Source organism: Triticum dicoccoides, chromosome 5B, assembly GCF_002162155.2.
Source record: "Triticum dicoccoides isolate Atlit2015 ecotype Zavitan chromosome 5B, WEW_v2.0, whole genome shotgun sequence".
NCBI lineage: Eukaryota > Viridiplantae > Streptophyta > Magnoliopsida > Poales > Poaceae > Triticum > Triticum dicoccoides.
In genome coordinates, this window is record NC_041389.1 from 241,169,323 (window position 1) to 241,183,387 (window position 14,065).

The window sequence follows — 14,065 nt, forward strand, 5'->3', positions numbered from 1 at the left end:
TGATGATTGTTTAAGCAATGTTGATCGAGTCTTGTAGAGATGTGAACAAACAAATCTCGTCTTGAATTGGGAGAAGTGCCACTTTATGGTTAACAAAGGTATTGTCTTGGGCCATAAAATTCCTGAAAGAGGCATTGAGGTGGACAAAGCCAAGGTTGATGCAATTGAGAAAATGCCATGTCCTAAAGATATCAAAGGTATTCGTAGTTGATGCTGGTTTCTATAGGAGGTTTATCAAAGACTTTTCTAAAATTTCTAGGCCTCTTACTAATCTTTTGCAAAAGTATATTCCCTTTGTGTTTGATGATGATTGTATGGAAACCTTTGAAACACTAAAGAAAGCCTTAATTAATGCACCTGCTGTTCAACCACCTGATTGGAACTTGCCTTTTGAGATTATGTGTGATGCTAGTGATTATGCTGTTGGTGTTGTTCTAGGACAAAGAGTTGATAAGAAACTAAATTTTATTCATCATCCTAGTAAAACTCTAGACAGTGCTCAACGAAACTATGCTACTACTGAAAAAGAATTCTTAGCAGTGGTGTTTGTTTGTGATAAATTCAGATCTTACATTGTTGATTCTAAAGTAATTGTTCACACCGATCATGCTGCTATAAAATATCTTATGGAAAAGAAAGATGCTAAACCTAGACTCATTAGGTGGGTTCTCCTGCTACAAGAATTTGATTTGCATATCACTGATAGGAAAGGAGCAGAGAACCCCTTAGATGATACCTTGTCTAGGCTTGAAAATATTCTTGATGACCCACAAGCAATTAATGATAGCTTCCCTGATGAACAACTAGCTACAATAAATGTTTCTCGTAGTACACCTTGGTATGCTGACTATGCTAATTATATTGTTGCTAAATACATACCACCTAGCTTCACATACCAACAAAACAAAAAATTCTTCTATGATTTAAGACATTACTTTTGGGATGACCACATCTTTATAAAGAAGGAGTAGATGGTATTATTAGATGTTGTGTACCTGAGCATGAACAGGAACACATCCTATGGAAATGTCACTCTGAAGCTTATGGAGGACATCACGCGGGAGACATAACCGCTCATAAGGTATTGCAATCAGGATTTATTGGCCTACTCTCTTCAAGGATGCCCGTAAGTTCGTCTCATTATGTGATGAATGCCAAAGAATAGGTGACATTGGTAAGCGTCAAGAAATGCCTATGAATTATTCGCTTGTTGTTGAACCATTTGATGGTTGGGGATTTGACTTCATGGGACCTTTTCCTTCCTCCAATGGGTATACACATATTTTGGTTGCTGTTGATTGTGTTACTAAGTGGGTAGAAGCTATTCCAACCAGTAGTGCTGATCACAACACCTCTATTAAAATGCTTAAGGAAGTTATTTTCCCAAGGTTTGGAGTCCCTAGATATTTAATGACTGATGGTGGTTCACACTTTATTAATGGTGCTTTCCGTAAAATGCTTGTTATGTATGATGTTAATCATAGAATTGTGTCACCTTATCATTCTCAGTCTAGTGGTCAAGTTGAACTTAGCAATAGAGAAATAAAACTAATCTTACAAAAGACTGTCAATAGGTCCCGGAAGAATTGGTCTAAGAAATTAGATGATGCACTTTGCGCTTATAGAAGGGCTTATAAAAATCCTATGGGTATGTCTCCATAAAAATGGTTTATGGAAAAGCTTGTCATCTGCCTCTTGAGTTAGAACACAAAGAATTTTGGGCAATAAAAGGACTCAATTATGATTTCAAACTTGCTTGGGAAAAGAGGTTATTTGATATTAGCTCATTACATGAATGGAGAACCCAGGGTTATGAAAATGCTAAGTTATTCAAAAAAAAGTTAAAAGATGGCATGACAAAAGAATCCAAAAGCGTGAGTTCAAAGTAGGAGAATACGTTATTTTGTACAACTCTCGTTTCAGATTCTTTGCAGGAAAACTCCTATCCAAATGGGAAGGACCCTATGTCATCGAGGAGGTCTATCGATCCGGAGCTATCAAAATAAATAATGCCGAAGGGGCTAACCCGAAGGTTGTCAATGGGCAACGAATAAAACACTATATCTCAGGTACACCCATTAATGTTGAAAGCAATGTTACCCAAAATTTGACACCGAAAGAACACATAAAAGAGTCCTTCTGGAACACTCCAGAATCGTGAAAATAAGGAGGTACGTGATACGGTAAGTAAACGGACTCTGAAAAATCCACAAAAATATTTTTTGTCACTTTTGGAATATTTAGAAAATTAGGAAAATAAGAAACTTCCAGAAAAGTGACCCTGGTGGGCACGATACACCAGGGCGCGCCAGGCATGCCTCGCGCACACAGGTAGGTTGTGCCCACCTCGGGTACTTTCCGGACTCCGTTTTTCTTCTGTTTTGCTTGTTCCCCAAGACAAAAAAACTATATGTACCTCTCGAACCTGTTAACCTCTGTATCACGGAGAAATCTCCTGTTCTCTTTTCTTGTTGTTTTCTGTCAGATTGTTGTGCCAGACATCATGTCTTCTTCCCCCTCTGATCGTATGGAATAAGATGCTTGGTTGATGAAGATCAAGCTGAAGAGAGAAGACCCTGTTGGAGCAGCGAAGGAGGATAAGAGCAAGGAGGCCACCGGAGATCAAGTGACGATGGACGAGCAAGCCTTGCCTGCCGATGAGGAAGAGGAAGATATCCTTGAACCCTACTATGCTCATCTTACCCCCATTGAGATTGCAGCCTTCAGGATCATTAATATGGTTCGTATACAAAATAAGTATCTCAATCGTGAAAATATTTTGCATATGGAGCACATTGCTTCCCTGCGGAGAGTCATCTGAAGATTGGAGAGCCTCTTGATCCTTAAAGACCGGATTGCATCTACTTCATCACCACCATCTTCTGCATCACCACCAAAAGAAAACTAAGTATTGGGTATGGGCACTCCCCTTGGCTTTCGCCAAGCTTGGGGGAGGTGCCCCGATATTGTATCAATCTCCACTATCTTTTGCCTTTACTTTCTTAGTTCGATCAATGGTTATCTTTTGCTATTAGATGAATAAAAATTTAATTTGATCCTTTCTTTTTGTGAGTTTTCTTAGTGATCAATCCTTGTAATCGTGTGTGAGATATAATAAAGTTTAGTTTGAGTTTTGCCTTCTTTACTTTTCTTGTTTCAATAAAAAGAAAGGAAATAAAAAGAAAAAGATCATATGCTAATCTTATGGTAAGTGATAACATTACACAAGGAAAAGTATAAGTAGAAAATTTTATTGTAGATTGACAAATATAGAATTGGTCAATGATGCAACACATGAAAGAATTAATAAGGGAAGAGAAGATCGACATATAAATATACTAACATGGAAATCTTTTATGATTGTGAGCACCCATCAAAATATTATATGACAAAATTGTTGACATTGGACAAGGAAGACAACTTAATGATTTATGTTTGTTCATATTCACATAGAAGTTATATAGTCATAGATCCTTCAACATGTGGTGCTTGCCCCTATCTTTGCTAGCCGAAAACTTCGCACTAAGTAGAGATACTACCTGTGAATCCAAAGCCCTTAAACCCTATCTTGTTTGAGAGTCCACCATACCTACCTAAGGATTGAGTAAGATCCTTCAAGTAAGTTGTCATTGGTGAAAAAAGGGCAACAAAAATTGCTTATAAAAATGTGAGATCATTTACTGTAATGGAAAATTGAGCGTTGTACGAACTTGTGATGGTGAAGAATAAAAGCGACAGACTGCATAATAAAGGTTGCCATCACAATGGGCAATATAACGTGGCGTTCTCTTGCACTAAGAGGTTGAGCATACAAACAAAAAGCGCATGGCAACCTCTGCTTCCCTCTGCGAAGGGCCTATCTTTTACTTTCATGTATTTACTTTCATGCAAGAGTCAAAGTTTTTCTCTCTATTCCTTTTATTTTTTCCATTTGGCAAGCATCATGTGGTGAGGAAAGATCTAGGAACATATATCCAGTTAAATATGGGTAGCATCAGTTATTATTGTTGACATCACCCTTGAGGTGAGTGCGTTGGGAGGCGAAACTATAAGCCCCTATCTTCCTATGTGTCCAGTTGAAACGTTTTGCTCATGTGTATGCGGTGAGTATTAGCAATTATAGAAAACTAAATGATGGTTGAGTATGTGGACTTTCCTAAAGGCTCCGATACATGAGCCTTACTGAAAAGATGATGAATTGTAGTTGCAAAGTTGACTGAGAACATAGTTTGTTGGTTTCCAATAGAATTTATGCTTTATACTTCAATGTTGTGATGAATTGTCACTTGTTCATGAGAAGTCTATGATAAAAGTTCTATGATAAAAGTTTTATATTAAAGTTTGTTGTTGTTATAATAAGTCACATGATGCTGCTATGTCCGTATTTTGGTTTTTATCAACACCTCTCTCTCTAAGCATGTGGACATGTTTTTCGATTTCTGTTTTCGCTTGAGGACAAGCGAGGTCTAAGCTTGGGGGAGTTGACATGTCCATTTTGCATCATGTTTTCCTACTGCTATTTATGTTTTTATTCTATAATAATACCTTTTGGAGTAATTCTAATGACTTTTCTCATGCAAGGTATGCACCAAGGGGGAGAATTCTAGCAGCTGGGAATCTGGACCTGAAAAAGCTACATCAAGCTACCTATTCTGCTCAACTCCAAATGAGCTGAAACTCCCCGAGGAAGTTTTATGGAATATTCAATAAATATTGGAGAAAATAAGTACCAGAGGAGGGCCACCAAGTGGGCACAACCCACCTGGGCGCGTCAGGAGGCACAGGCGCGCCCTGGTGGGTGCTGCCCTCCTCGGCCCACCTTCGATGCCCATCTTCTGGTACATAAGTCATTTTGACCTAGAAAAAAATAAGGAGAGGACTTTTGGGATGAAGCGCCGCCACCTCGAGGCGGAACTTGGGCAGGAGCACTTTTGCCCTTCGGCGGAGCGATTCCGCCAGGGGAACTTCCCTCTCAGAGGGGGAAATCATCGTCATCATCATCACCAACAACTCTCCCATCTTGGGGAGGGCTATCTTCATCAACATCTTCACAGCACCAACTCCTCTCAAACCCTAGTTCATCTCTTGTGTTCAACCTTTGTATCAAAACTCTAGATTGGTGCTTGTGGGTGACTAGTAGTGTTGATTACATCTTGTAGTTGATTACTATATGGTTTATTTGGTGGAAGATTATATGTTCAGATCCATTATGCTATTTAATACCCCTCTGATTTTGAGAATATTTATCATTTGTGAGTAGTTACTTTCGTTCTCGAGGTCACGGGAGAAATCATGTTGCAAGTAATCATGTGAACTTAATATGTGTTCGATATTTTGATGATATGTATGTTGCCATTCTCTTAGTGGTGTCATGTGAACGTCGACTACATGACACTTCACCATATTTGGGCCTAAGGGAATGCATTCTGGAGTAGTTATTAGATGGTGGGTTGCGAGAGTGACAGAAGCTTAAACACCAGTTTATGCGCTATTCCGTAAGGGACCGATTGGATCCAAAAGTTTAATGCTATGGTTATAATTTATACTTAATACTTTTCTCGTAGTTGCGGATGCTTGCGAGAGGGTTAATCATATGTAGGAGGTTTGTTCAAGTAAGAATAGCACCTAAGCACCGGTCCACCCACATATCAAATTATCAAAGTACTGAACATGATTTAAGCCAATATGATGAAAGTGACTAGATGAAATTCCCGTGTACCCTTGATACGTCCATTTTGCATCATGCTTTTATATCGATATTTATTGCATTATGGGATGTTATTACACGTTATGTCACAATACTTATGGCTATTCTCTCTTATTTTACAAGGTTTACATGAAGAGGGAGAATGTCGGCAGCTGGGATTCTAGGCTGGAAAAGGAGCAAGTATTGGAGACCTATTCCGCACAGCTACAAAAGCCTGAAACTCCACGAAAGTCATTTTTGGAATTAATGATAATTATTCAGCGGAAGAAATACCCGAGGGGGGCCACCCACCGTACACGAGGGTGGGGGGCGTGCCCATCTTCTGCTATATGAAGTCTTTTACCCTGGAAAAAATCATAAGCAAGCTTACGGGACGAAACTCTGCCGCCACGAGGCGGAACCTTGACAGAACCAATCTGGGCTCCGGCGGAGCTGTTCTGCCGGGGAAACTTCCCTTCGGGAGGGGAAAATCATCACCATCATCATCACCAACGATCTTATCATCGAGAGGGGGTCAATCTCCATCAACATCTTCACCAGCACCATCTCCTCTCAAACCCTAGTTCATCTCTTGTATCCAATCTTTGTACCCAAACCTCAGATTGGTACCCGTGGGTTGCTAGTAGTGATGATTACTCCTTGTAGTTGATGCTAGTTGGTTTATTTGGTGGAAGATCATATGTTCAGATCCTTAATGCGTATTAAAACCCCTATGATCATGAACATGAATATGCTTTGTTAGTAGTTATGTTTGTTCCTAAGGACATGGGATAAGTCTTGCTATTAGTAGTCATGTGAATTTGGTTTTCGTTCAATATTTTGATGAGATGTATGTTGTCTCTCCTCTAGTGGTGTTATGTGAACGTCGACTACATGACACTTCATCATTATTTGGGCCTAGAGGAAGGCATTGGGAAGTAATAAGTAGACGATGGGTTGCTAGAGTGATAGAAGATTAAACCCTAGTCTATGCGTTGCTTCGTAAGGAGCTGATTTGGATCCACTTGTTTCATGCTATGGTTCGGTTTACCTTAATACTTCTTTTGTAGTTGCGGATGCTTGCAATAGGGGTTAATCATAAGTGGGATGCTTGTCCAAGAAAGGGCAGTACCCAATAATCGGTCCACCCACATATCAAATTATCAAAGTAACGAACGCGAATCAAATGAGCGTGATCAAAACTAGCTTGACGATAATTCCCATGTGTCCTCGGGAGCGCTTTTCTCATTATAAGAACTTGTCCATGCTTGTACTTTTCTACAAAAAGGATTGGGCCACCTTGCTGCACCTTATTTACTTTTATTGCTTGTTACCCGTTACAAATTAACTTATCACAAAACTATCTGTTACCTACAATTTTAGTGCTTGCAGAGAATACCTTACTAAAAACCGCTTGTCATTTCCTTCTGCTCCTCGTTGGGTTCGACACTCTTACTTATCGAAAGGACTACGATAGATCCCCTACACTTGTTGGTCATCAACCCTCAAGAACACCTTGCTTATCATAATAAACCGTTTTGGCATGTCCTTTGCCTCAAAAGGATTGGGCTACCTTGCTGCACTTTAGTTACTACTATTGTTACTTACTCGTTACAAATTATCTTGCTATCAAACTACTCCGCTACTCACAATTTTAGCATAGACATTACCTTGCTGAAAACCACTTGTCATTTCCTTCTGTTCCTCGTTGGGTTTGACACTCTTATTTATCGAAAAGGCTGCAATTGACCCCATATACTTGTGGGTCATCAGGCTCCAGGGGTTTATAGTTCATGGGAAGAAGGCAATGCACAAGTGGCATCGTATAGCAACAGTAGCCATAGAGGGTTCAAGACTAGGCATCCAGCAGAACAAGCTTATTCCAACTGGGTGTGAAAGCACGGAGGCAGCAGTGTTGATAGTGACAAGGTTGGAGGTGTCAAAGTGGAAGGTGCTAAGGTGGATCATGTGTTTGGGCTGAAGCTGAGGAACTTCATCATCTTCGCCCAGTTCATCGCCATTGCTATGTTGTGGCGTTGGTGTGCTAGGTGTGATCATTGTGGGTAAGCTCACGAACTAGGGTACAAGGTAAGCACAACATGTATGCTGTATGCAACCAAACGCCGTGTTCATGTGCCGCTTGGGCCAATGTAGGCAACGAAAAAAGTGCACCTGAGTATTATCTAATGCAGGGACACTAGATGCAGGAAACCAAACAACTTGTAGATGGCGTATTAGGGCTTATTTTTGCTCAACCATGCTGGGTTGAGAAGTGTATGCGATGCAGGAACAGTTCACAATGCCAACCAAACACGCCCCGAGGGACAAATGATTCTCTTGTGTTATCAAAAGTTTTCTACAAAACAATTAACTTTATTATCTTGCAAATTACTCGTGGTTTTATTCTCACTAAGTACATCTAGTTTTATTATTGCAAACCTATTCTATCTCCTATAAAATAGTTTCATACTTATTCAAGGTAAAGCAAGCGTTAAGTGTGCGTAGAGTTGTATCAGTGGTTGATAGAACTTGAAGGGAATATAGATCCTACCTTTAGCTCCTCGTTGGGTGTGACACTCTTATTTATCAAAAAAGCTACAATTGATCCCCTATACTTGTGGGTTATCATACTTCGAGCGAGGAAAGATCCGCGCGCATATCATATTTATTGAACAATATATTTCATCAAGTATCTGGTTCAAGTTTTATAAGATCGGGATACTATCATATATCCAAGCGTCCTGCTACTATGGACACGGCTATTCGAATATATTTAGTTCCCTGTAGGGGTGCATCACACTACCCAACACACTCGATTACCTCTGGTCGAGCATAATTTTCCTGTAATGCCCGGCCTCGGATAATCAACACGCCACAGTCCTACCTAGGTTCTCCAGAGAGGTCAGCACGCTGGTCTACATCCTCAGCACGAAGTGTAGTTTGGACGCTCACCATAAGCACTCCTGCACATTGCTTGGGTGGTCCAGCTTCACCTGATCCGCATGATATCTGCTAGTCTCCGCGTCGTATCTCTGAACTATGATGTCTGTAGAGCTTTCAGAAGAATCGTACATCCCACACGGCCTTGGCATTCTCCTTCTCACCGACGCCGATCTACACATCCAACGACAAACAAGAAAGAATCTTGATCACGACGTTGCACTCGTCGTGGTATGATCCGGTCTAGGTCGTGAAGGCCTCCCACCAGCCATGGGCCTGGAGATACACCTTCATCAACAATGTTGAATTGGCACAATTGGTGCGCGTCAAAAATGGGCACCGCTTGAGCTCACCTCCTACACCACTACTTCATGCTATGGCAGCAGGTCATGTTACGGCCCCGATAATGTGATGCCGCATGAAGACTTGGGGGCGCTTGTGAGCGATCGATGGTTGCGGGAGTGTCTAACATGGCTCTAATGCGACTTGTAGTCTCTCGGGATCAGAGTTCGACACACACACACGAGAGAGAGAGAGAGAGAGAGTTTGCGCAGCATAAGTCTTGCTGTTTTTCTGTTTTGTTCCTTACTTTTATTCAGAGACCAAGAAAATCTCACTATGGTGCACGCATTTCTATTGGACCGTGCCATCCTACGACCTAAAACTACGCCTTGGCCTGCACAATCCGTTTCCTGTGACGATCCCTAACAGCAAACAAAAAAACTACTAAGTGAGAACGCTGCCCTGGCACGCTAAAGCAACTATGTGTATATTGCGCTGAAAACGACTAGATTGTGCTAACACCATCTGTAGCGACCCGATCCCAATGGATCGAAGTCTCTGTGCTTAAGTGTCATCCCTAGATCGGTATGCTGACACACACAGTACTCAAGGAATTATAATAGAGTTCAATCACACACTTATTACATCGAGGTCCTCATAAAGAGTATTTATTACAAAAATATGGCTGAAAGCCATATAAAACAAGATAACAACGGAAGCTTCAAAGATAAATGAGTCCATCAACTCCACGGCAAAACTGAGTGCATGACAATGACCTAGTGCACCTTATTCTTCGTCGGAAAACTCTGCAACATGAGATGTTGCAGCCGTGTAGGTTAGCACATGGAGTTTGCTAGCAGAGTCACACTATAGAGCAATGAATGAAAGAGACTATATCTACATGCATATTTGGCTGGTGGAGGCTCTATGTTTAATTTTTGCATAAATCTAATTTTTCCCTACAACAAAGGAATAAAATTTATTTACTACTGAGTTTATCCCATTAATGAGAAGGTTCCTCCAACTCAATCCCAAAATTACCAAGTATAAACAATAAACCCAATACATTAATTAAAGAGTGATGAGATCAACAAATAATTCACTTCCAGATACTCAAATTGTCCATAACCATGGACACGGCTAACCATGATTAGTTTGTACACTCTGCAGAGGTTTGCACACTTTTCCCCACAAGACTCGACCGCATCCATGATCAAAAAATCGAGACATAGTCTTTCTGAAGCATTCCCTCTAAACCCTGGGCAGACCGGTACACCTACTTTCCCACTAAATCTGCTAGTCTACCACGGAAAGAGGTCACACAACTTACTCAATTATGCTAGAGCCCATAATGGCTTGTGGCTGCACACGGAAGTTTCTAGGCATGAAAATATCATATGATCTCTTTGAGCCTAGGTGGCGGACCTAGGGTAATCACACGGGTACTCCGGGATTCCCTTGGGCAAGCACTGGTTTCTCTAGGTGCCCCAAACAATCCACCCAGATGTGTATTAAACTTGCCACCTTATGTTGTCCCAAAATTATTATCTCTCGCAACTTACATGAATCTCACATACCAATCCCCGTCTACGAGCATGGCTAAGCAATTTTTGAGCATAACATAAATTCCCGTGGTGATCAAAGGTAATAGGTTCCTACCTCATGAACTACATAACAAAACCACATGTTCCCAATCCTACTCATGCAATCTTTGAGGGTGAAACTAATGCATAGTAAAAACTGGGTATACAAGAGTATGATCAAAGTGTAACTTGCCTTGCTGACGATCGGAAACTCTAGAGATTCGTAGTAACAAGCTTCGCACTCCGGAAAATCTATTGTAAACAAAAAATAGCATACATAAGCACTCAAGCAAAAGATGCAGAGAAAAACGAAGAAAAAGGATTCGGAAAACTCAAAACAAGCAAAACTAATCTAAACAGAAAACAATTTTTAACAGTTCTATAATTATGTGGATTAGATCTTAACAGAAGGTGCATGTGATTAGCTTCGATTTGCAAAATGAATCAACTAAAACAGAGCTACGAAACTCAAATTATGATCAAAAGAAGTTCAAATTCAAATCTGAACAAAATCAAATTTTGAATTTTCAAAAACATGTTTAAGTTGGTTTACTCGATAGATGAGATCGCTCTGAAGATATTGGCGTTGGTTTCATCGAATTCGGGCAAACGAGCAAAAAGTTGTGCTAGTTTGAAACACAGGGCTAAACTATAAATAAAAACTAGCGGATAAGTCCCTGGCAAAAAAATTTAAAAAAAAGAAAAAACTAAAGAACGAATGTTCGCTACAGAAGCTTAAAAAACGAAAATTGTTCGCTACAGAGACCTAATGAGCGAACGCTCACTAAATAAAAAACATCTCAAAAAAACGGAACGCTATGTGGATCGTTAGATCCAGATCGGACGGATGAGGGGGTCGGGGCTACCGGCAGCGGAGGACATCAACGACGGCAAGGCGGACAGCGGCGGCGACTTCGGCTCGGGGCTCTGGTGGCTTGCGGTGGTCGGCGGCGATGGCGGCTTGCGGTGGCGGCGTCGGCCGCGGAGTGCGGCGGCGGCGGCGGCTAACGGCGTCGGCGGCTTGCGGCAGCGGCGGCTCGACTTGGGAAGGAGTGGGGCCGGGGCCTCGCCTTATAAAGGCCAAGGGGTGTGGCGGCTTGGAGGAGGGGCAAAGGCGGCGGCGGAGTCGTGCCCGAGGCGGACTCGGCGGCGGCGGCGTGCGCCGGTCGGACTCCCGGTCGGAGTCGGTCGGGGCGGGGCTGCCTTGACCGCGGCCTGGCCCAGTTTGCTGGGCCGACCCAGTTCGGTGGAGACTTTTTTTAAAACAATTTTTCCAGAGAAGAAAAAATATGAAAACTAATATAAATATACATCTAAAAATAACAGAAAAATTCACATAACAATATGGCCTTATTAATGACCTAGTGAACATTTTTCTGGACCTAAATGTCTAAACTAAAAACAAACTTATTAGTACTTATTACGCCGCAATAGAATAAATGAACTTGCAAATAAAATATTCAAGAATTCAAATTCAATTTCCAATATTTCTTTCCTGTTTTTGAAAAAGTCCTTTTATCTTCTCTCTTTATTTTATTTATTTGCAAAAATAATTGGAAAATAATTTTGAATAACAATTTGATCCAATTTTCCAAATTTTGAAAAATCAAAAATGGATTTTTGGGAAACCTCCAACTCTCTCAATTTAGTCCTTGAGTTGCTTCAGGTCTCTTGGATAAAAAAATTCAACTAAAACAAATGAAACAAAATGCATAAATAATGGATGTATATGAATGATCTATAAATAACATTCAAATTGAAAATTGGGCGTCCATCAACCCTATGTGCCAACTATGCTTTCTAATCCGTCCTACCTAAGCGCACTGTGCTTACTAAGCTTTGCCCAGCTTCGATGAGTGAGGGGCGATGATTGCGGCTAGCCCGACTGCTTGTAGTCGTGCTAGGTGGTCTACGGATCTGGATGTAATTTTTTATTTCTGGTATTCATCGTACTAGTTGATGAATAGATCGGAAGTTTCTCGAGAAAAAAAGCTAAGAAAAAAAAAGTGTAGGTTTACGTTATGGTCGTCTAACGAGAATTAGTAGGCACGTCGCTGGGCAGGCCCCACCGTGACCGTGGGATTCAGAGGAGAGAGCCTATTAATGGTGTGACCCGTAAGCTCAATCTACTCTGCTTCCCAAACACCACAGCCCCCGCACCACACCTCCTCCTTCCACTACACCTCTGAACCACTCAGAATAAGAGCTCATCGGAGACACAACCAAATCACACGCGAGTCAACTGCGCAAAGCAGCCAGCTAGCCATGGGCAAGGACTGCGGCAACCACGGCGACGACCACCTCCGGAACGGCTGCCGGCGCCTCCTGGCCGTGCTCCTGGTCCTGGCCTTCATCGTCGCCATCATCACCCTCATCGTCTACTTGGTGCTCCGCCCCACCCACCCGCGCTTTTTCCTCCAGGACGCCTCCCTCCGGCAGCTCAACCTCTCCAACTCCTCGGGCCTCCTCTCCACCTCCCTCCAGGTCACCGTAGCCTCCCGCAACCCCAACGACCGCGTCGGTGTCTACTACGACCGCCTCGACGTCTACGCCTCCTACAAGTACCAGCAGATCACCGTCGCCGCCTCGCTCCCGGCGGTCTACCAGGGCCACGGCGACGTCGACGTATGGTCACCAGTGCTCGACGGGCCCAACGTGCCCTTCGCGCCGTACCTCGCCAGCGCCATCTCCCAGGACTGCCAGGCTGGCTACCTCATCCTCCAGGTCAAGATCGACGGCCGCGTCAGGTGGAAGGTCGGCAGCTGGATCTCTGGCCATTACCACCTCTTCGTCACCTGCCCGGCCTTCCTCGTCACCAGCGGCGGCAACGGCGCACCAGGGGCTAGCGGGTTCAAGTTCCAGACGACCACTTACTGCCACGTAGAGGTCTAGTTTTATCACAGCTAGCTCCGGCGGTCCAGTCGCCGGCGAGAGGTAGGTTTCTTCTTGGCTTGTATACCATAGTGACCGCAGAGGCACAGATCGGTGGCAATAATTACACTATTATATGTGGGGTTATAAGTGTAAAGCAGGGGTGCATGGTTTACCATTTACTCCTCCGTTCAAAAATTCTTGTCTTACATTTGTGTAGATACGGATGGAGTACTTTCCATTGATAATCATGGGGCAATGCACATGACTTGTTTCATAACTGTAGTAGTACTGTACTAGAATTTTGGAGTTCTGTTTGGTGGTTTGGTGTCAACAACCAGATCGTAGGCAGCTCTCCCATGGTCTGTGATTTGGTGAAGCTTCGGAGAAAGTACAAATGGGGACTCTGTGTTTCTGATCCCATGTCCAAGAACAAAAGGTAGTTGGATAGTCCCTCTCACTCACATGGAGTTTGATCATATGAAACATTGGGAACACAAATGTTAGTTTGCGGAAACCGTTTTGTTTCTTTAATCCCTATATGTGCCAATTGCCAATGATACGCTGGCATCCACATGTGGAAGCATATGTTCTTGGTAAAAAAAATTGTTGTATGAACTTTGACTTTGCAATCAGTGTTTGACAGCCGAACAATTACAGTCGGTATGTAGGTTTACATCAGGTCATGGAACTGAATTTACAC

The 14,065-nt window shown here is 42.3% G+C and overlaps 1 protein-coding gene across 1 annotated transcript; it reads left to right on the top strand.

Annotated features, from left to right (window-relative positions):
* The first annotated feature begins 12,627 nt into the window (after positions 1-12,627).
* LOC119308213 (NDR1/HIN1-like protein 1) lies at positions 12,628-13,822 on the top strand. Its single transcript, XM_037584333.1, has one exon. The coding sequence runs from the start codon at positions 12,757-12,759 to the stop codon at positions 13,381-13,383; it is 627 nt and encodes a 208-aa protein (XP_037440230.1). The 5' UTR covers positions 12,628-12,756; the 3' UTR covers positions 13,384-13,822.
* The last annotated feature ends 243 nt before the right edge of the window (positions 13,823-14,065 follow it).

Excerpts from the sequence above, each read along its gene's own strand:
- LOC119308213 (XM_037584333.1), top strand. The coding sequence starts at position 12,757 with ATGGGCAAGGACTGCGGCAACCACGGCGACGACCACCTCCGGAACGGC.